General features: G+C 38.4%; 1 protein-coding gene across 1 annotated transcript; it reads right to left on the reverse strand.

Annotated features, from left to right (window-relative positions):
• Positions 1-3,723: 3,723 nt before the first annotated feature.
• On the reverse strand, positions 3,724-5,551 carry ID3 (inhibitor of DNA binding 3). Its single transcript, XM_053704774.1, has 3 exons — positions 5,043-5,551; positions 4,776-4,849; positions 3,724-4,369 (listed from the first exon to the last, which is right to left on the reverse strand). The coding sequence occupies exons 1-2, from the start codon at positions 5,340-5,342 to the stop codon at positions 4,796-4,798; spliced, it is 354 nt and encodes a 117-aa protein (XP_053560749.1). The 5' UTR covers positions 5,343-5,551; the 3' UTR covers positions 3,724-4,369; positions 4,776-4,795.
• Between the last annotated feature and the right edge of the window lie 16,825 nt (positions 5,552-22,376).

The raw sequence follows: 22,376 nt of genomic DNA on the forward strand, positions 1-22,376 counted from the left end.
AGGCACATATATACATAATTGGGGGGTGGGGGCACGTTGGGGAAAATACATATACCTTTAGATTGACATAAATAGTGAGTGTTTAATAGGAGTGCAGTTTGGTGAAGTAATATTAGTATAAACAGAAGATCACGTCGTGCAGTTCTGCAGTTAATGAACTAAAGAGTATGTTGGGGTGTAAAGTTGGTCTACAATGCAGTTCATACACAGCGGATAAGAGCACATTGCACAATATGTACAGAAGGGGGTGCGGTGCACATGTAGGGGCGCCTGCTTTGTCCTGTTACACAGATCAGTGGATGGGGGTTGCATGTAGGAAGTGAGTGAGAGAAGCAGCAGCCAGTGAATGGATGCAAATGGAGACAGATGAGGGGGAGAAGGGAGGGGGGAGGCCAGCAGCAGTCAGACAGCCTGGCGCCAGGAGACACCTGCAGGTCCTGAAACAATGACAATGCCAGGTGAAGAATTCCTAAAAACATCCCCCCTACTAATCACAGCTGATTACAGCTGCACAGACCCCCCCTTCTCCTGCTTTTCCCCCTCTACCTCCCACAAAAGGTCCAGGGAATCCTATTATGTTAAAAACCCTACAACTGTTATATGCCAAGTAATAGGATCACAAGCCCTTTTAACCCTGGGAATCCTAAACATCACTCGGAATGGGACTTACCATTTACTGGGGAATCATTCAATTAATATTCAATATTTTAAACACTGAGCACGTATAGTGTATATTATAAATGCTTAACCCATTTAGCTCTGAATATTATGTTATACGAGAGCCTTAGTAGATCCAGATTAATTTATTAACTAGATAGATACAGCAACATATGTGTATGAGTGGTTACTTCTCGACATATTGTATATTATGGAAGTTATAGGTAGATTAGATAGATATAGAGAGATTAGCTGGATGATAGATAGATAGATAGGATAGATGAGATAGAAAGATATAGACATATATAGATAGAGATTAGCTGGATGATAGATAGATGATAGATAGAGATTAGCTGGATGATAAATAGATAGATAGATAGATGATAGATAGATAGATATAGATAGATAGATATAGACATATAGATAGAGATTAGCTGAATGATAGATAGATAGATAGATAGATAGATAGATAGATAGATAGATAGATAGATAGATTATAGATATTAGCTGGATGATAAAATAGATAGATTGATGGATATATGATAGATAGATAGATAGATAGATTAGATAGATAGATAGATAGATGAAAGATAGAGAAATATATTTAGAAAGAAATATAGATACTAGATATAGATTACCCTATATGGAAAAAATGTATTGAGATGTTTCTATAAATACACTTATTGGTCAGCTGCTTGGTGACATATATATAATATATAATGGAAGCGTTTAGACATAAAGCCATAAGACAATTATTCATATATGGGATCAATTATTTGGGACGCTGCTATAAAAACGGTTACTATTTCTTTGTTTTTATTCCACAAATATATTATGTATGATTAATGCTATCTTATTCAATTAGTTCTGTACCTAGGGCTTGCAGGATTTGGGCTGCATGATTTTTATGGTATTAAACCTTCCCATTGAAATGTTCTCCAAATATTTTATTTAGAATTGTTATTAGCAAGTAATGATTCTGATTGTCTAGTAGAAGTGCATGATTACCCCTGACATCTGATTTGTGAGAAATATATAAAATAAATGGATCTAAACTAGTCAGGGGTTGGATTTGAGGTAGCACATTTCTCAGTATCTAGGGCTGCACAGAAACTAAATATACCACTCTATGTATAGAAATAAGTATTTGCTGCAACTTAAATGTAATAAGAGTATTGTCTTTATTAGGATATCAAACGGTTATTTTATGGAGTGAAAATCACTGCATACATTTATACAATATCTGGAGGGGTAAATCCTAGGTCAGGAGTATTTTAGGGTGCTTGGAATATTTGCATGGGAAAAAAATAAAATGATTTATCCAAAATAAGTTTAAAATGTTGTGGGAAGAATGTTCAGAACTTATATTTCTAAATTAACTGTCCATGTGCTGAAAACCACAAGTTTCATAAATATGTGTAATTACACACATAAAAATTGCTTCACATCAGAAAAAAAAGCTTTAAAAATGTATGGAATGCTGTGGGAATCCAGTAGAAGCTCCTCAAAATTTAATGTAATGTTTTGGTCTCTGTAATTAACCAAGTCTGAAGTTGGGCAGAAAGAAACGCTGATAAGAGAAAGTCTTGGGATGTGGTTGGGAGCAAATACTGCGTATGCTATATACAAGCTCAGATATAATAATACCTATATACAGACAGACACCATATAAATGTATTCGTGGGATAGAATATTGTCCATGCTTATGCAAACTTGATAGTAATGAAATGTATGTGTGTATATTACATACACTACAATGTGCAGTGTATTATTATTATTTCCCTGTAATTGTGAGTTTCTCCAAATATATATGATTATTTAATTACACAACACTAATTAGCTCCCAGTGCAATTAAAAGAATAATGCAGGGTTAAGAAACAGGGAATACCACGGGAACAAATAGCACTATTGTTAACTATTATTTGTAGATTAATTAAAGGGACAGTATAGGTAAAATTACACTCTCATGATTAGGACAGAGTATGTAATTTTAAACAACTTTCAATTTACATATATAAAGAAATTTGGTTTTGTTCTCTTGGAATAGTTGTTTAAAGAGCAAACCTAGATGGGCTCATAGGACTTCAGGAGCGTGCACGTGTCTTTAGCAGTCTATTGCAGCAGTGTTTGTAACATTTATAAAACCATGTTGCAAACACTACTTACATAGGGCTACTAAAGACACGTGCACTCTCCTGAAGTCCAATGAGCCCACCTAGGTTTATTCTTTAACAACTAATACCAAGAGAACAAAGCAAATTTGATAATTGAAGTAAATTGGAAAGTTGTTTAAAATTGCATGCTCCATCTAGACCATAAAGGTTTAATATTGACTTTAATGTCCCTTCAACACCTCAGTGGAAACTTTTGTATAGTGTGATCCAATGTCTGGGTGTGTATATATATATATATAATATATACACACATACACACACACCGCCCCAAATAGGTTCTCATAGCATTACACATATAACATTAAAATACGTTGAATCACAATGTATGCCAAGGTGTGTATGTATATATAATATTTATATATATACCACACACACCGTTGGTATACATTGTGATCCAACGTATGTTTATTGTTATATGTGTAATGCTATGAGAGCCTATGTGAGTGTGTATCTATATATATATATATTATATATATATATATAGTATGTGTATATATATATATATATAATAATATATATATACACACACACACACACACAAACTTAGACTCACTAGGATTAGGTAATAAAGATAACCAATGATTAGATGACCAATGAGTGCCTAATTTTGAGGCAGCAAAATTATTAAATTTCCATGCCCCATCTCAGTCGTCTCATAGTACATACATATGTGCACAAGTTACATATTAATCACTTGTATTGGATTAAGTAACAATGTATTTTGCAAGACAGTAAATCTTGTCTTTAGAATTGTATGGTTCAGCCAAATAAAAGTACACACAGACACTTTGTAAATGATGGGACTGTGATGTTATGCAAACTTAGATGTATGTCACTTTATGTCTAGGTGTATATATGAATAGACACGTACCAATACACAAATAGAGCATATTTAATTAAAAATAATATTTATTTACATAATCAAATACAACTTTTATAAAAAGTTTTTTGTTCAATTCAGAAACTATGCAGTTCCAACAAAATATCTCTACTTTAGAGAGTGGAATACACTGGGGCATGTGCCACAGATTAAGGCTATTATGTCCATACAACAACAGGGAATATCACTCCCCCAAGACAAAATGCATTTTTTTTTATACAAAAATATAATTCATAGAAAGAATGTTAACAAAATATTGAAAATTTAGTACAAAAATTCAAGTTGATAACATTATAGAACATATTACAGCTATGGCTGAGTGTAGATATTGTTTTTGGTCCAAATTTCAGATGTCTATGGGAATGTCACAATATTAAAACAGTATTGTGCAAGAAATATCAAACTTGATATACCCCAATGGGTTCATAAAAATATAAAACATGATTTTACTGGATTTTTTTCTCCAGAATTCTTACAAATGCTACTAACAAGTCCTGAAAATAACATTGAATAGCTTGATTTATTATAAAAATAAGTCCTTTGAAATATGTTCTGTTTATTCTTTAGCTAGCTGGGTCATGAAGGGTTAATCGGTCTTGTGAGAAGATTTGGTTTGTTTCATGGAAAAGGATTTTTTTTTCCTCAAGCTTCCCACACCTGCAGAAAAAAAGAAATGCATATTTATAAATGTGAGTCAGGCAGGGAGGGGTGAGTAGACTGGCTGGCGCCTGAGAGGAAACAAGACCTGCCCCTAATACGAATAACATCATCTGGGCTGTACAAACTGAGGCAACGTGAGACACTAATACCTCCCACTTGTTTAGCAGCAAGTGACATTTCAGCTCATATTGTATTCATTATATATAGCTTTGACAACTGTAATATATAAATTACATATTCAAGCCATACAAAATAATATAGATTCACTAAGCACAGCCATTTAAATTTACAACTAAATAATAAAGTCGCCCACTACTTGTAAATGCTGCTAAGCTTTGAGATGCTACTTGCTGATAATAAACTGCAATGCGCTGTTGTTTTAGACCAAGGAAAGTTTTCTTACCGTAGAATACAGAGCCGGAATCAATGACAAATTCTGGTGTCCCCTTGTGTTGCCAATTCTGAAAAATCAGATTTCTGGAAAAAGACAAAAACAATCAACACGTTAGAATTATACAGCAATGAATGGTGATTGTGCAATAGTTGTGACTGAATAAAGATGATGGTGTTACAGTTATGGGTTATGCTAACTTTCTGTGAATCATTGCTAAGGGTTGGCACGAAGAGATGGGTACAGGGTATACAGTCAGATAAATGGAGGAGCCCTTACCTGTAGGGAGAGGATGCTGCTGCTCACACTCTGTTCTTCTTCACCCAGAACTATCTGTAGATCGAAGATGTAATCAATGACATGTTGTAGAATCTCCACCTGGCTAAGTTTGCTTCCCTGGGGGATTCCTGGCACCAACTCCCTCAACTTGGAATAACAGTCATTCATATCATAGAGGAGCCCCATGGGTTCTTCCCCACCTGGGCCCTTGCTCCTTGCAATGCTGAGGCTCTGCTCTGACAAGCAACACACTGCCTGGTAGCAGCTGGCCATGGATCTCACTGGGCTGATGGCTTTCATTGCTGATGATGAATGTCTAGGGATTTGCAAAGCTTCTAGAGTTGTTTCTTCTCTCGGTGAAGATCAGCAGTTTGTTTCGGGATAACCAGATGTGAATCCAGAAGAAGCAAGGCGGTCCAAGCGAGCTGTCCGGTGAATCTGCGGAATCTTTAGTTGTTTGCTTTAGAACGCGGAGCACTTCCTCAAGCACTTATAGCTCTAGCTGTGTAAGTCAGTGTTGCAATGCAGACGCGGTTCCCTTTTTATAGGCGCTCACTCACCCCCCCTCCCTTGCCTATGCAAATTACCCCTCCCTCGTCCCCCCTTCACACCCCACTGCTTCATAATATTGAGATAACAGCTGGTTGAGCACTTTCAAACAGCTTATCCTGAGGGCTGGAAACAGTGTCATTAATGTCACAGAGAGGGGGGGGGGGTCGATCCCTTACATTGCTTTGTATGAGACTGATGCTATTTTAATGCAAAAGCATTCGAAGTTGTTACAAATGATTTGCAATTATAGATTGGATTGAAAGTTACGTTGATAGATAAGATTAGATAGATATATTGATTAATTGATTCATAGATAATAAAGTAAACAAGAGGTTTAACACCAACAGATAAAAAAAGAGATGTTATTACAAGTTTCTTAAGGATATTGGTTTTCTATAGATATATACATATATTAAATACCTATATATAAATATATTATATGTATATATATATATATATATATATATATATATATATATATTATTTAAAAAAAAAATATTTTATTGTTTACAATTGCATAAATAAACAGAATATATATAAGGTATTATTTTGTTACAAACTGAACTGTAATACATTTATCTCATGCATCACATTTTTTCTGGATTTTATCTATTTTCTGTAGTGTGAAAGCCATTATTTTATATTTTCTCTCACCCCCCCCCCCCCTCCCTCTCTGACCTCCAGACTTTCTGGCGTCAGGAATATTATCCTGTGACCAGGGAGGGAAGAGGCTGGGAACTGAATGAGCAAAACAGACAAGGGACAAGCTGTGTGTATTGTACTGTGTGACTATGTGATGGGCGATTACAAAATGTATGTGATATAATATATATAACACACACACATATATATATATATCATATATATATATCATATATATATATATATACACGAGTGTAGGTGTACTGTAAGTTCAATCTTTATTTTATTGTTAATAATATAGATACATACTTATTTGTGCATAAATGTGTGTGTGTGTATATATATATATATATATATATATATATATATATATATTATATATATATATATATATATTCATATATAAAATTCAGGGTCAAAACAATAAATTCCGATAATTGGGAGCAGGCGATACATATGTGCATATATTAGACGAATAAAATATATATCCATGACATATTCAGATATACACGGTGTAAAATACATTTATCCAGAGAATATGTGTGCTGTATAAACACTATTACACACACGTGCAAATGATTGTGTCCATATTGCGCTGTTTGTCATAACCCCCCTCTATCCCTCTGCTAGACAGCCTGGCGCCGTCCCCGTGACGTTTACATGCGCTCCCCCTCCTTACCAGGGACGCGTCTCCCCTGACAACGGCCTCACCACTTCAGGACCAATGAGAGTACAGTATTGTGACCGGACTTCTGTCAAACGGCTGCAGCTGTGCTACTAGTCTTAAAGATACAGTGACATTATTTGCAAGCAGGCCTTGGGCATCACTGAGCATACACACCTCTGTATACATGCTCAGCTGCATTTGTATACATACACTGAGGCGGGGGGTCGCTGTTTTGGACAATACAAACTGTTGAGTGTCAATACAACTGTGTAAGCTCTTTATGAGAAAATAAAGCCACTTATTTGTTATAGTCTTATCATATTCCAGTTCCACCACATTTTAATGTGTAAAATCCCATCATTTATTTAAAATGTTTCACTTAGTGTGAACGCTTCAAGAAGTCTTGGTTGCCAGGTGCCCAGTATTTTACCAGGCAGTCTGCCTAGTAAACTGTGTGTAAAAAAAATGAACATTTGATTGGTCTGACCTGAGGTGTGATGTAACTGACAGAAGCAAAATGGAGTTTTAACTGAGGTCACATGTGGGCATATGGCTAACAGGAGGTGCAGGGCCAAAGGGTCTGATCTCAGGTCTGATAATGATTCCACCAACTGTTTTCCCCTGATCATCTGTAAGTTGCCCAGTATATTGTGGAGGGCAGCTGGCAACCTTGTTAGATGTTTGTATGTCTAAAAGCTAGTTAAACGGACAGTACACACCAGATTTATATAACTGCATGTAATAGACACTACTATAAATAATAATATGCTCAGATACTGATATAAAAATCCAGTATAAAACCATTTAAAAACTTACTTAGAAGCTCACAGATTAGCACTGTTGATGAGGTTAGGCTGGGACACTCAGGGGCTGGGAAAGCAGAAAGAGCAGATACTCCTTCCCTCCCCTTTTCCTGCATATGAAAAGTCAGATTACACAAACAATAGCAGGTCAAATCTGTAGACCTGAGTCTACATCTGATACTTTGGGGCTTGGTTAGGAGTCTGAAAATCAGCATAATTTTATTAAAAAAATAAGCTAAATTATACATTGCAAAAAAAAAAAAACACTCCCAGATGGGCTATATAAATGGATAATCTACAAAACTTGTATGCAAAGAAAAATCTAGTGCAAAATATCCCTTTAACAGCAGTTATGACGCAGCGGTCACAAAGACTGCTGCTCCATAACCTGTCCGCCTGCTCTGAGCAGGCGGACAGACATCGCCGGAAATCAACCCGATCGAGTACGATCGGGTTGATTGACACCCCCCTGCTGGCGGCCCATTGGCCGCGAGTCTGCAGGGGGCGACGTTGCACCAGCAGCTCTTGTGAGCTGCTGATGCAATGCTGAATACTGCGAGCGTATTGCTCGCCGTATTCAGCGAGGTCTGGCTGACCTGATCCGCACTGTCGGATCAGGTCCGTCAGACTATGATAAATAGAGGCCATTGTGCTCAAACGTATTCTCATTACTTTTTCTGCTTTACCTGCAAACTTATCCCATTTTTATGGACATGTCCTTGAGAAGAAAAGGTGATGGCTTTAATGAGAAAACCAAGCTATTTCAAATACATAAATAAACATAAAGGTACAATTTACCATATATGCAATACTCTGCAGTAGGTATAACAAGTAATTTGATACATCATTTTTATCGTACAGTGCTCCTTTAAGTTTGTCCCACTAAAGAAATGCACCCTTTTTGTAATAACACGCAGGAGGACTCTATTTATCAAGTTGCGTATGCAGCTTTGGAGCATTTGCGGTGCAGGCTTGCTCATGACACCACTGTTATATAACTGCTACTTTTTTACCTCACTGAGTTATGACATCCCGGATTCACGCAATTGGATGCCGGAAAGCAAGTGCTTGTGCAGTTAGAACTGTGGGTGGTGAATGCTGTCTTGCAGACCCATAGTTTGCAAAAATAAAATGCAGTAAAAAACTTTTTTTTTTCGATTAGAATATTTTGCCCTGGAATCAATATAACTGTAAAAAGTACAGGGACTTATTCATAACCTAGACTCACTCACAGGGTTGTACTTTGACCAAGTTTAAAGGGACAGTAAAGTAAAAATTAAACTTTCATGATTCAGATAGGGCATGCAATTTTAAACAACTTTCCAATTGACTTTTATCATTAAATTTGCTTTGTTCCATTGGTGGTATTTCTGAAAAGCTAAACCTAGGTAGGCTCAAACTGATTTCTAAACCGTTGTAAACCGCCCCTTAGCTCAGAGCATTTAGAAAGTTTTTCACAGTTAGACAGTGCTAGGTCATGTGTGTCATATAGATAACATTGTGCTCACTCCCGTGGAGTTATTTAGGAGTCTGCACTGATTGGCTAAACTGCATGTCTGTCAAAAGCACTTAGATAAGGAGGCTGTCTGCAGAGGCCCAGGTACAAGGTAATCACAGAGGTAAAACATATATTAATATAACTGTGTTGGTTATGTAAAACTGGGGAATAGTTAATAAAGGGATTATCTATCTTTTTAAGCAATACAAATTCTGGTGTAGACTGTCCCTTTAACAAAACTGTAAATATTGAGGGATAGTTCTATGATACCTTCCTATTACAATGCTCTCCAAATGTTTGCTATATTAATATTATTACAAATCAATTATTGCTGGTTATCTAGGAAAGTGGGTAAGATCCCTCCATCATATACAGTATGTCTTATTTCAGGTTGCAAGAAATATATGAGATCAATTGTAACTGTAGAACCCAATAACTAAATATACTGCAGTATGTCTCATGAGTATGGCAAAGGTACTTTAGGATTGCTTGTTTTTTTTTAAAAAATAAATAAAAAATAATACTGACTATGATGCTTAGCATGATTCATTATGTAACACTAAAGTCACTGTTGTTGCTACATGACCATATATTTCACAATAACTTCCCTTTGATTTAGGAGATATTCCAGTCAAACCCTGACCTATTTGCTGTTCTCATTTTGTATTACCTATATTGGCATGGCCATGCAAAAAATACTAAACATGCTGGTAAAATACCAGATAAATGCAATTGGGAAACTGTCTTGAAATCTTCCAGGACTTCCTTACACCATGCTGTTCATTGAAACCATTGGATACATTATTAGGGAATTGTAAATGTATCTTCACATTGGTTTGAAACAAATGTTGTCTACATGTGTTAGTTTTCATTGATTGTTAAAAAATCTGCCAAACATTCAGACATTTGTTTTGTGTTTTTATTTAATTGTTTTTTTCTTTTTTTACAGTAATGATCATTAGTAAAATGCATTCCCATATTAGGTTTATTCTATAGAATGGTTCTTAATAGTGCAAATATAGGGACATACATATTATTGTATTATTGTTTGTGTTTAACTTTTTCTAATGGCATAAAAGGGGTTAAGTCAGCCTCATGGTAGCAAAGCAGTGAACTATTGGGACCTAGTTGAACATATCTGGTGAGCCAATGACAAGAGGTATACGTGCATAGCAACCAGTTCCCAGCTAGCTCCCAGTAGAGTATTGCTGCTCAAGAGCCTACATAGATATGCTTTGTAACAAAAAAATAACAAGAGAACACAAAACAATTTGATAATAGAAATTTAAATTTTTTTTGTTTTTTTAATTGCAAGCTCCCTCTGAACCATGATCATTTAAACTTGTTTTTCATGGTTCTTTAAAGTAATAGTGCATTCTAGCGTTTGTGAAACATTAGGATTTACCAGTGGAACAAATAAAAGGGACTTTCAGTCATGAAGTATAAAATACTTAATGCGGAAAGTTCCTTTATTTGTCTGAAGCATTCACCGCAATGAGCACCTCAGGCAGCCCACGCAGAACGCTATTTTGCTGTGAGGTGATCTTAGCCAATAGCGTGCTATCTATCCAGCTTGGCGCCAACTGGCCCGCATGGCTATAGGCTAAGAGGTGGAAATGTCACCTTACAGCAAAATAGCGTTCTGCCATGGGCGATCTGAGAGGCTCTGCGAGGCGAACGCTTCAAACAAATAAAGGAACTTTCAGCATGAAGTATTTTATACTTCATGGGGTCCATTTATCATTGTGCGGACGGACATGATCCGCTATAGCGAATCATGTCTGCCGCACATCGATAAATGCCAACAGCATACGCTGTCCGCATTTATCATTGCACCAGCAGTTTTTGTGAACTGCTGGTGCAACGCCGTCCCCTGCAGATTCGCAGCCAATCGGCCGCCAGCAGGGGGTGTCAATCAACCCGATCGTATTGGATCGGGTTGATTTTCGGCAATGTCTGTCCGCCGCCTCAGAGCAGACGGACAGGTTATGGAGCGGCGGTCTTTAGACAGCTGCTTCATAACTTGTGTTTCTGGCGAGCCTGAAGGCTTGCCAGAAACACAGGGCATCAATTGATAAATAGACCCCCATGACTGAACTTCCCCTTTATTTGTTCCACTGGTAAATCCTTGCGTTTCATAAACGCTAGGATTTACCATCACTTTAACTTTCAAATTACAGAAACATTTAGTAGAGGAAATGCTAGGTAGAATATTTGTTTTTGCACTCAAATGTTATTTTTCTGATATTCACCCATGACCCTACTTTCTATTTGATTTGAGCACCCACAGGTGCCATCTTCTATAGTTAAAATCATTGTGAACTAGGGGATATAATGGACAGAATTCTGTCATGAAGTAGTCACTACCATGCAATCTTTTTATGCCAAGATCAACACCACACATGAGCAATGCCCATCTCTGTGCTAACAGGGTCACTGGTAAATATGTTCAATATGCTGGGTATAGAGTTTGCCTACCAATCAGCACTCTTGCATGTGCACCAGGCACAGTCAGCTAACACAACATGACTGGTGGATACGCACATATGCCTGTTGTCATTGGCTTACAAGATGTGTTCAGCTACATCCCAGTAATGCATTGCTGCTCCAGTGATGACTTTAAATGCAAGCAATATTGCAAAAATAAATGAATCTAACACAGAGCCATTTCTTTTTGCATTTTTAAGTATGAACTTACATGTATATCCTTCAAATATATTGACATCTTATTCTTTTCTTTTTGTTTTCTCAGAAATTACCATTACATTAAAGTTTGTGATGAACAAAAGAAAAAAGTTTAATAACCTATAATCAAAAGTAATACAAGTTTGGTTAATTAACAAAAATATCAATATATTTTAAAAAAGATTTCCAAAAACTGTTACTGTACACATATAAAAAGTACAGGTTTAAATTCACAGACTAGATAGATAGATAGATAGATAGATATAGATAGATAGAATTAATCCAGGTTGTTGTCTATACTAAACTCATCAACCCTATGAACACCATAGATAGGTCTCACTTTTTTATATATGTATTTCTGTAAATGAAGGCCATTCCTATGGGTTTAGCCAAAAAGTCCAAAGTTTCTGCCAGCTGTAATTACTTGAAGAGCTTCAGTGTTTTCATCAACAGGTCTCTACACGAAGGGTTAATGTTATTAGTGTTTTTTTCCCTCCCACCCTGCAGCTCTGCCCTCCCCGCTGAGCCCAGGTGCGGGGAGGGACACTGAACAATGCAGAGGACGGCGTCAGTCTGTCTGCAGCCCGGCCACCCCCCTCCCAGCCCGGCTGCAGCTGCGCCGGGACCCCGCCCCCTCCAGCTTGCTCAGGACCCCACAAAGAGAGCTTTATATGGGTCATGGAATATACAGTGGGCCTGAGCATCCCAAGCTGTGAGAAGCGAGTCTGAATAGCATGATACATATCTGTACACTCATAACGAACATGTTGTTCCTTATATTGTAAAGGGGATCTGTACAGTTATAACGAATGAGTAAGCAGCTCTGTGTAATGATTTGGACTGTGTGTATATTGTTCAGTATTGCTGAATAACCGAGCACAGTAAAGAACATATAATGAAAATGAGTATAAGGTGTGTGTGATAACACTGGCAGTAAAGATACTGCTATGTAATAAGTGTACAGTCTTACACTATCTTTACACTGCTATTAAACAAACATGTAGCATGAGGACTACATAGTTTGTATAATTAATACATATTCATTATCAGAACATTTTTCTGAATGAAAGGACCATTATAGTGGAACAATTATGTGTTCTAATTTGATTATAAAGCTGATTGATTCACCAACAGTTTCCACTCAGGCCCAGCAGTTATCTGGCTCTCTCAAGTGGTACTTTAACTATGTGTTTAACCTTTTTTGCGGGGGGGGGTTAAACACATAGAGTTGCAGGGTTGCTAGCACTAACATTACATGCTCTATCGAATCAGAACATGCAACTTTTCCACTATATTGATCCTTTATTAATGAGTATCTGTCCAATAAGAGTGCAAAATATGCTCTTTACAGTTATGCTAAGTATGTAAAGTGGCAAGAAAGAGTATGTAAACCCTTGGGAATTACCTGGATGTCTGCATCATTTGGTCATAACATGTGATCTAATGTTTGACTAAGTCACAATATTAGACAAGCACAGTCTGTTTAAACAAAAAACACAAAAACAATGATACATTTTCATGCTTTTATTGAACATACCACGAGCACACAGTGTAAACATTCATAGTGTGGGTTGTTAAAAAATATGTGAACCCCTAGGCTAATTACTTCTTTATAAGCTCATCTGAGTCAGGAGTCCTCTGACCTGAAGTCCAATCAATAAGACAAGACTAGAGGTATTGTTCAAAACTGCACTGTCCTTTTAAAATAAATACAAAAAGTTTAAAGAGACACAAGTCAAAATTAATCTTTCATGATTCAGATAGAGCATGCAATTTTGAATACATTTCCAATATACTTCCATTAACAAAATGTGCACATTCTTTTTATATTTATACATTTGGAGTCACCAGCTCCTACTGAGCATGTGCAAAAATTCACAGAATATACATATATGCATTTGTGATTGGCCGATGGTTGTCACATGATACAGGGGGAGTTAAAATAGACATAACTTTGAAATTTGTCAGAAAAATATCTACTACTCACTTAAAGTTCAGACTAAGTGCTATTGCAGTACATTGTCTTTTTATCATGCATGTGTTGATTATGCAAATCTACTGTATTTACTGGTCCTTTAAGTTAGCAGTCCCTAAGAAACATTCCCTTATGTGAACCATGCCTTGATCAAAAATATATCTCTAAAGATCTAAGATTAAAAATTGTATACTTTTTTACCTCTGGGATGAACTTGTATCTAAGCATCTTCTGACAGCCCCCTGATCACATGAGTTTTTATTTATTATGTATTGACTTTCATTTTAGCCAATTAGTGCAGTGTCTGCCACAATCCATGGGCGTGATCCCAATGTTATCTATATGGTTTACATGAACTAGCTCTCTCCTGTTGTGAAAAGCAAATAAAAAAGCATGTGATAAGAGGCGGCCTTCAAGGGCTTGGACATTATCATATGAGCCTTCCTAGGTTTAGCTTTCAACTAAGAATACCAAAGAACAAAGCAAAATTGGTGATAAAAGTAAATTGGAAAGTTATTTAAAATGACATGCCCTATTTGAAACATGAACGTTTTTTTGGGACTTAACTGTCCCTTTAATTTCTTGTGAGGAAGTATATAGTCTTTTCTATTTTCATATTATACCGGCATATACCCTCCATATCCTTACAACTACTATAGTCAATGTTTTGTTGGTGTATTATTTCAGTGTCATTACTATTTTCCTTTAATGTAATGGTTTTCCCCATTTTTAATAATCACTAATAAAGTTCAATTTTTGTAATTTCCCTTTCTAGTGTTCCCATTGCCTTGGGAATTTCATGCAATTTCATCAGTGTTATTCCAATTTCTATTTATAACCATAATAATTATTTCACCTTGATTGGTCATAATGGTAAAAGTGCTATATAGTATACACTTTGTGCAGTGGGGTCACCACTACACGTTTCTATCCAGAGAGTATTGTTGAATTGTAACAGTTTTGTAATAAGCGATGGTCCAAAATTCTTGGTGATTATTGTGAAATGTTATCCGCAATTACAGGGAAGTTGTGTTCAATAAAGACAACAAAAACATATAAATGATGTGTATAAGCTGACTGTGTTTGTTTATTATTGTGACATATTATTATTATTATTATTATTATTATTAGGTATTTGTAGAGCACCAACAGGTTCCGCAGCGCTATGAACAGAGGTGGTATAATGAAAAAGATTACAGGGATCAAATGGGGAGAGAGGGTCTTGCCGAGAATTGCACTGTTGTTGTCGGCTCTTATGAAGGTGAACTACAAACAGCTGGGCTCATAGGCTAACATGCTATGGGGTTTTAGGGGATAGCAGTGGAGATAGAAAGGTTAGTGCAGGTTGTAAGCGTCCCTGAATAGTAGAGTCTTCAAGGAGCATTTAAAGCTTTTAAAACTAGGGGAGATTCTTGTGGAGCAAGGCAGAGAGTTTCATAAGATGGGAGCCAGTCTGAAGAAATCTTGTAGACGGGAATGTGAGGCGGTAACAAGAGAGGAGGAGAGTAGGAGATCATGAGCGGAGTGAAGGGGACGGGAGGGAGAGTATCTGGAGACAAGGTCTGAGATGTAGGGGGGAGCAATGCAATTGATGGTTTTGTGTGTCAGAGTGAGAATTTTGTGTTTAATCCTGGAGGCATGAGGAAGCCAGTGAAGGGATTGGCAGAGAGGTGCGGCAGATGAAGAGCGACGTGCAAGGAAGATGAGCCTGGCAGAGGCATTCATTATAGATTGTAAAGGAGCTAGGTGGTAGCTAGGGAGACCAGAGAGGATGGAGTTGCAGTAGTCTAGGTGGGAAAGGATGAGAGAGTGGATTAAAATCTTTGTTGTGTAAGGAAATGTTTTTAAGGTGGAAGCTGCAGACTTTAGCCACGGACTGAATGTGAGGAGTGAAAGAAAGATCTGAGTCAAGTTTGACCCCAAGACATCGGGCATGTGAGGTTGTGGTAATGATGGAGTTATCAACAGTTATAGAGACATGGGGGGGTGGAGATTTTGGAAGAAGGGGGAAAATAAGGAGCTCAGTTTTGGAGAGATTTAGCTTGAGGTAGTGAGAGGACATCCAAAATGAGATATGAGAGAGACATCTAGTGACACGGGTTAGCAAGGAAGGAGATAGTTCTGGTACAGAGGGTAGATTCGGGTATAGTCAGCATACAAATGATAATGAAACTCGTAGGACTTTATTAAGGAACCTAGTGAGGAGGTTTAGAAAGAGAAGAGAAGGGGACCAAGGGGCAGAGGATGCCCCAGAGAAGGCTACACTAAAGGTACGGTTAGACAGATAGGAAGAGAACCAAGAGAGAGCTGTGTCACAGATGCCAAAGGATTGGAGGGTATACAGAAAAAGAGGGTGGTCGACAGTCTCAAAGGCTGCAGACAGATCAAGGAGGATAAGTAGAGAGAAGTAGCCTTTTGATTTTGCTGTAAGTAGGTAATTGGTAACCTTAACAATTGCTGTCTCTGTTGAGTGAAGGGGGAGAAATCCAGATTGCAGTGGGTCAAGGAGGGAGTTTAATGTAAGGTAATGGGATAGACATGCATATACCAGCTTTTCAAGAAGCTTTGAGGCAAGAGGTAGTAGGGAAATAGGGCGGTAGTTGGATAGGGAGGTTGGATTGAGAGAAAGTTTTTTGAAGATAGGTGTGACTAATGCATGTTTAAGAGATGTGGGAACTACACCAGTGCTGAGGGAGAGGTTGAAGATGTGTGTGAGTATAGGGGTAAGGGTAGAAGAGATGGAGGGGAGTAGTTGTGAGGGGATGGGGTCGAGGAGACAGGTAGTGAGGTGAGAGAATAATAAAAGGGCAGAAACTTCATCCTCTGTAACAGGGGCAAAAGAGCTAAATTTATGGCTATGTGGGTTTTGGATGGTTGTGAGCTTTTGAGAGAGTGGGAGACCGGTAGTATGTTGAGAGCTGATTTCATTTCTTATGGAGTCGATTTTGTTGTTGAAGTAGCTGGCAAAATCTTGGGCTGAGAGAAAAGTTGTGGTGGGAGGTGGGGGTGGGTGGAGAAGAGTATTGAATGTGGAGAACAGACGTTTTGGGTTTGAAGAAAGAGTAGAGAAGTAATGTTGCATATATAGATTAAGGGCAGAATAGTAAGAGTTCAAGATGAACTTATTGTGGAGAAAGTCAGCAGAACTTCGAGATTTCCTCCAGTGTCACTCAGCAGTACGGGAACATCTGCGTAGGTACCGTGTCCGAGTAGTTTGCCAGGGCTGAGGATGAGTGTATGTTTTCCGAGTTATGGTAGGTGGGGCCAGATTTTCAAGGACCGATGTAAGGGTGGAGTTATAGTGGCAGATGGATTCATTAGGACAGGAAAAGGAGCGGGTAGAAGAGAGAAGAGGTTCGAGAGAGCTAGCGAGTTCTTGCTGATCTAATGACTTGATACTTCTGTGAAGTTTAGTGTGAGGGGTAGAAGGAGGGAGAGTTGTAGGGAGGGAGGTGATGTTACAAGTGAGGAGGTGGTGGTCAGAAAGAGGAAAAGGTGAGTTTGTGAAGTTTGAGATAGTGCATCGGGATAGCTGAAAATCAGATCAAGGGATTGACCGTCTTTGTGAGTGGGAGAGTCAGTCCATTGTGACAGGCCGAAAGAGGAAGTGAGTTGCAGAAGTTGTTTTGCAGAGGAGGCAGTGGGATTATCAACAGGGAGGTTGAAGTCACCGAGAATGAGGGCAGGGGTATCTGAGGAAAGGAAGTAAGGTAACCAGGCGGCAAAGTGATCTAGAAATAGAGTTGCAGAGCCAGGGGGCAGTATATGACTGCAACACGTATAGAGAGGGGAAAGAATAAGCGAATCATGTGTGTTTCGAATTAAGAAAATGCGAGGGAAGAGAAGGGCTGTATTTGTTGAAAGGTGCAACTAGAGAAAAGTAAAATACCAACACCACCTCCTTGTCTATTATCAGACCTAGGAGTGTGGCTGAAGTGAGACCCCCATGTGACAGTGCAGCAGAGGAAGCAGTGTCTGAAGGAGAGAGCCAGGTTTCTGTGAGAGACAGAAGATTGAGAGAGTTTGAGATAAAGAGGTCATGGATAGTGATGTCGCAAACCTAAAAATTTGCGTTCGCGAACGGCGCACACGAACTTCTGCAACTGTTCGCGAAGGGGCGAACCGGGCGAACCGCCATAGACTTCAATAGGCAGGCGAATTTTAAAACCCACAGGGACTCTTTATGACCACAATAGTGATGGAAAAGTTGTTTCAAGGGGACTAACACCTGGACTGTGGCATGCCGGAGGGGGATCCATGGCAAAACTCCCATGGAAAATTACATAGTTGATGCATAGTCTGTTTTTAAGCCATAAAGGGCATAAATCACCTAACATTCCTAAATTGTTTGGAATAACGTGCTTTAAAACATCAGGTATGATGTTGTATCGATCAGGTAGTGTAAGGGTTACGCCCGCTTCACAGTGACAGACCAAACTCCCCGTTTAAAGGGACAGTCTACACCATAATTTTTATTGTTTTAAAAGATAGATAACCCCTTTATTACCCATTTCCCAGTTTTGCATAACTAACACATTTATAATAATATACTTTTAACCTCTGTGATTATCTTGTATCTAAGCCTCTGCAAACAAGCAGACTGATGTTTCACAGTCGAAAAACTTTTTTTTTTAAATTTACACTACTGTTACACCAGATATGAGTGGTGGCACTGGGCAAGTGGGCACAGTATACGCTGTGAGCCTGGCACACATGCTGGCAGGCAGGCAACTGCAATTAGATTACACTAGCAGACTGATGTTTCACAGTCAAAAAGTTTTTTTTTTTTAAATTTACACTACTGTTACACCAGATATGAGTGGTGGCACTGGGCAAGTGGGCCTGGCACACACGCTGGCAGGCAGGCAACTGCAATTAGATTACACTAGCAGACTGATGTTTCACAGTCAAAAAAGTTTTTTTTTTTTAAATTTACACTACTGTTACAACAGATATGAGTGGGTGGCACTGGGCAAGTGGGCCTGGCACACACGCTGGCAGGCAGGCAGGCAACTGCAATTAGATTACACAAGCAGACTGATGTTTCACAGTCAAAAAAGTTTTTTTTTTAAAATTTACACTACTGTTACACCAGATATGAGTGGTGGCACTGGGCAAGTGGGCACAGTATACTCTGTGAGCCTGGCACACACGCTGGCAGGCAGGCAACTGCAATTAGATTACACAAGCAGACTGATGTTTCACAGTCAAATTTTTTTTTTTTTTTTTAAATTTACACTACTGTTACACCAGATATGAGTGGTGGCACTGGGCAAGTGGGCACAGTATACGCTGTGAGCCTGACACACACGCTGGCAGGCAGGCAGGCAACTGCAATTAGATTACACAGGGAAAAAAAAACAAAAAACAGACTGATGTTCTAGCCCTAAAAAGGGCTTTTTGGGGTGCTGTCCTTACAGCAGAGATCAGATGAGTCCTTCAGGACTGTAGTGGACACTGAATAAACTAGCCTAGCTATCAATTTCTCTATTAAATCAGCAGCAGCTACACTGTCCCTCCTCTCACTAAGAAAGCAGCTTCCGAATGAATCTAAAATGGCTGCTGTCCAGGAGCTGGGAGGGTCTGAGAGGGAGGGTCTGCTGCTGATTGGCTGGAATGTGTCTGCAGACTGTGAGATACAGGGAGTTAAAGTTTACTCAATGATGACGAATAGGGGGTGGATTGAACATCGCATATGTTCACCCGCCGTTGCGAACGCGAACAAGCTATGTTTGCTGGGAACTATTCGCCGGCGAACAATTCGAGACATCACTAGTCATGGATAAAAGTGAGTTTGTTGCAAACAGAGCGAGAATTTCATAGTGCACAAGTGAAGGGGGTGGTGGCTTTAGATGCAAGAGGAATAAGATTAAGGTTACCAGAGTTTTGTTTTTGAAGTCTATTGAAGGGCACACATGGGTGTGCAGGGCAATGAAGTTGTGGGGGGCCAGGATTAGGGGAGATGCCGCCAGCAGCTAGGTGAGGGGTAAGGAGTAATTGAGTAAAGTAGTTTGTTAATCAGACAAAAGTTGTCAAAAAGGGATATTAAGATATTGTGTATTTTTTTACTAAATAGTCAGACAGTGTATAAAACTCAATATTAAAACAGAACTTGCCTTATCTCTTGTCCAATCCTTGTATAATTCGTTGTGCCTCACTTATAAATGTTCAACAGATAATGGATTATTACTAATGGAGACATTATCTGCGTTAGAAAGTTTATCATGACAACTAACACAAACTACAGCCGGAGGAACAGTTACCAAAAGTTTACAACAAATGCACTTAGCTTTGGTAGAACCAACATCAGGCAGTGTCTTTCCAGAAGTAGATTCTGATCCAGGGTCAGGTTGTGACATCTTGCAATATGTAATAGAAAAAACAACATATAAAGCAAAATTATCAAATTCCTTAAATGACAGTTTCAGGAATGGGAAAAAATGCAAAACAAACAAGCCTCTAGCAACCAGAAGCAACAAAAAAATGAGACTGAAATAATGTGAAAAAAACTGGCGCCAAGAATGACGCCCACTTTTTTTGGCGCCAAGTATGACGCCCACATTTTTTGGCGCCACAAAACTACGCCTACATTTTTGGCGCAAAAAAAACGTCTGTAACACACATGCGTCAAAAATGACGCAACCACGTGAAAACCGGAAATGACGAAATTTTGCGGCAAAAAAGGTTGCGCCAAAAATGACGCAATAAAATGAAGCATTTTCTGCCCCCGCGAGCCTAACAGCCCGCAAGGAAAAAAGTCAATTGAAATTTTCAAGGTAAGAAAAAAATATTTATGCATATGCATTTTCCCAAAAAATGAAACTGACAGTCTGAAAGAAGGAATACTGATTATCCTGAATCAAGGCAAATATAAGTTTAAAACATATATGTAGAACTTTACATATAAAGTGCCCAACCATAGCTTTGAGTGTCAAAAATAGAAATAAGATTTACTTACCCCAAGACACTCATCTACATATAGTAGATAGCCAAACCAGTACTGAAACGAGAATCAGTAGAGGTAATGGTATATAAGAGTATATCGTCGATCTGAAAAGGGAGGTAGGAGAAGAAATCTCTACGACCGATAACAGAGAACCTATGAAATAGATCCCCTAGAGGAAGACCATGGTATTCAAATAGGCAATACTCTCTTCACATCCCTCTGACATTCACTGCACTCTGAGAGGAAAACCGGGCTTCAGCCTGCTGCGAAGCGCATATCAACGTAGAATCTAGCACAAACTTACTTCACCACCTCCATGGGAGGCAAAGTTTGTAAAACTGAATTGTGGGTGTGGTGAGGGGTGTATTTATAGGCATTTTGAGGTTTGGGAAACTTTGCCCCTCCTGGTAGGAATGTATATCCCATACGTCACTAGCTCATGGACTCTTGCTAATTACATGAAAGAAATTTAGACATTATAAAGAAAGGTTAGAACCAGACTTATCACTGAATAAGCCCGTTTTCCTCTATAAAATATTAGCCTTGTACAAAACCATCTGTATTCCATTAGAGTCTATGTCACTACTAAGGTGGCTATGTGTGTGGCATACAATTGGACAATCTGGTATTTCAGCTGGAAGTATATATATATTTAAAGAACGGATTATATCTAATCAGAGGTCTGTTGTGAAAAAATATATATAACTGTCTGATACTGTATAGAAAGGGGGTTTAATCTGAGGGGACATGGGCAATAGGCTGACAGAACCTGCAGGACCAGGTGTCCAATCTGAGGCCTGATTAAAGGGACAGTCTACTTGAAAATGTTTTTTTGTTTAAAAAGATAGATAATCCCTTTATTACCCATTCACCAGTTTTGCATAACTAACACTGTTATATTAATACACTTTTTACTTCTGTGTTACTTTGAATCTAAGCATCTGCAGACTGCCCTGTTATATCTTAGTTCTTTTGACAGACTTGCATATTAGCCAATCAATGATGACTCAGAAATAGCTCCGCGGGAGTGAGCACAATGCTATCTATATTGCTAACATATATATTGCATGAACTAGCGCTGTAAAGCTGTGAAAAACATGGCTTGGAAATTAGCATATGAGCTTACCTTGGTTTAGATTTAGTGATAAAAGTAAATTGGAAAGTTGTTTAACCCCTTAATGACCACAATGTACCCTGTATGTCACTGGTCGTTAAGGGTTTTTTCCGGACATAATAGCACAAGTCTAGCAAGAACACGCTATTAATTCCCTCCCTCCAGCAGGCTTTGTGGAATAGAGCAGTCTCAACGCTGGTGGCAAGACCGTGCTATAAAACAATCAAGTCCCAAAAAAAGGCATACAGGGTACGTCGCTGGTCCTTAAGGGGTTAAAATTGTATGCCCTATCCTATCTGAATCATAAAGTTTAATTTTGACTAGACTATCCCATTTTAGGCAGATGGTTGAGAAGGACTGCAATGTTTGGGTCTTGTGTATAGCATATTGAAGAAAGATAACTAGGTCAAATTAGGTAGAACTCAATGGACTTCTGTCTTCTTTCAAACTCA

This window comes from Bombina bombina, chromosome 3 (genome assembly GCF_027579735.1).
Source record: "Bombina bombina isolate aBomBom1 chromosome 3, aBomBom1.pri, whole genome shotgun sequence".
NCBI lineage: Eukaryota > Metazoa > Chordata > Amphibia > Anura > Bombinatoridae > Bombina > Bombina bombina.

Excerpts from the sequence above, each read along its gene's own strand:
- ID3 (XM_053704774.1), bottom strand. The coding sequence starts at position 5,342 with ATGAAAGCCATCAGCCCAGTGAGATCCATGGCCAGCTGCTACCAGGCA. Across the intron at positions 4,850-5,042 it reads GCAGCATCCTCTCCCTACAG|AAATCTGATTTTTCAGAATT; the intron begins GTAAGGGCTCCT and ends GTCTTTTTCCAG.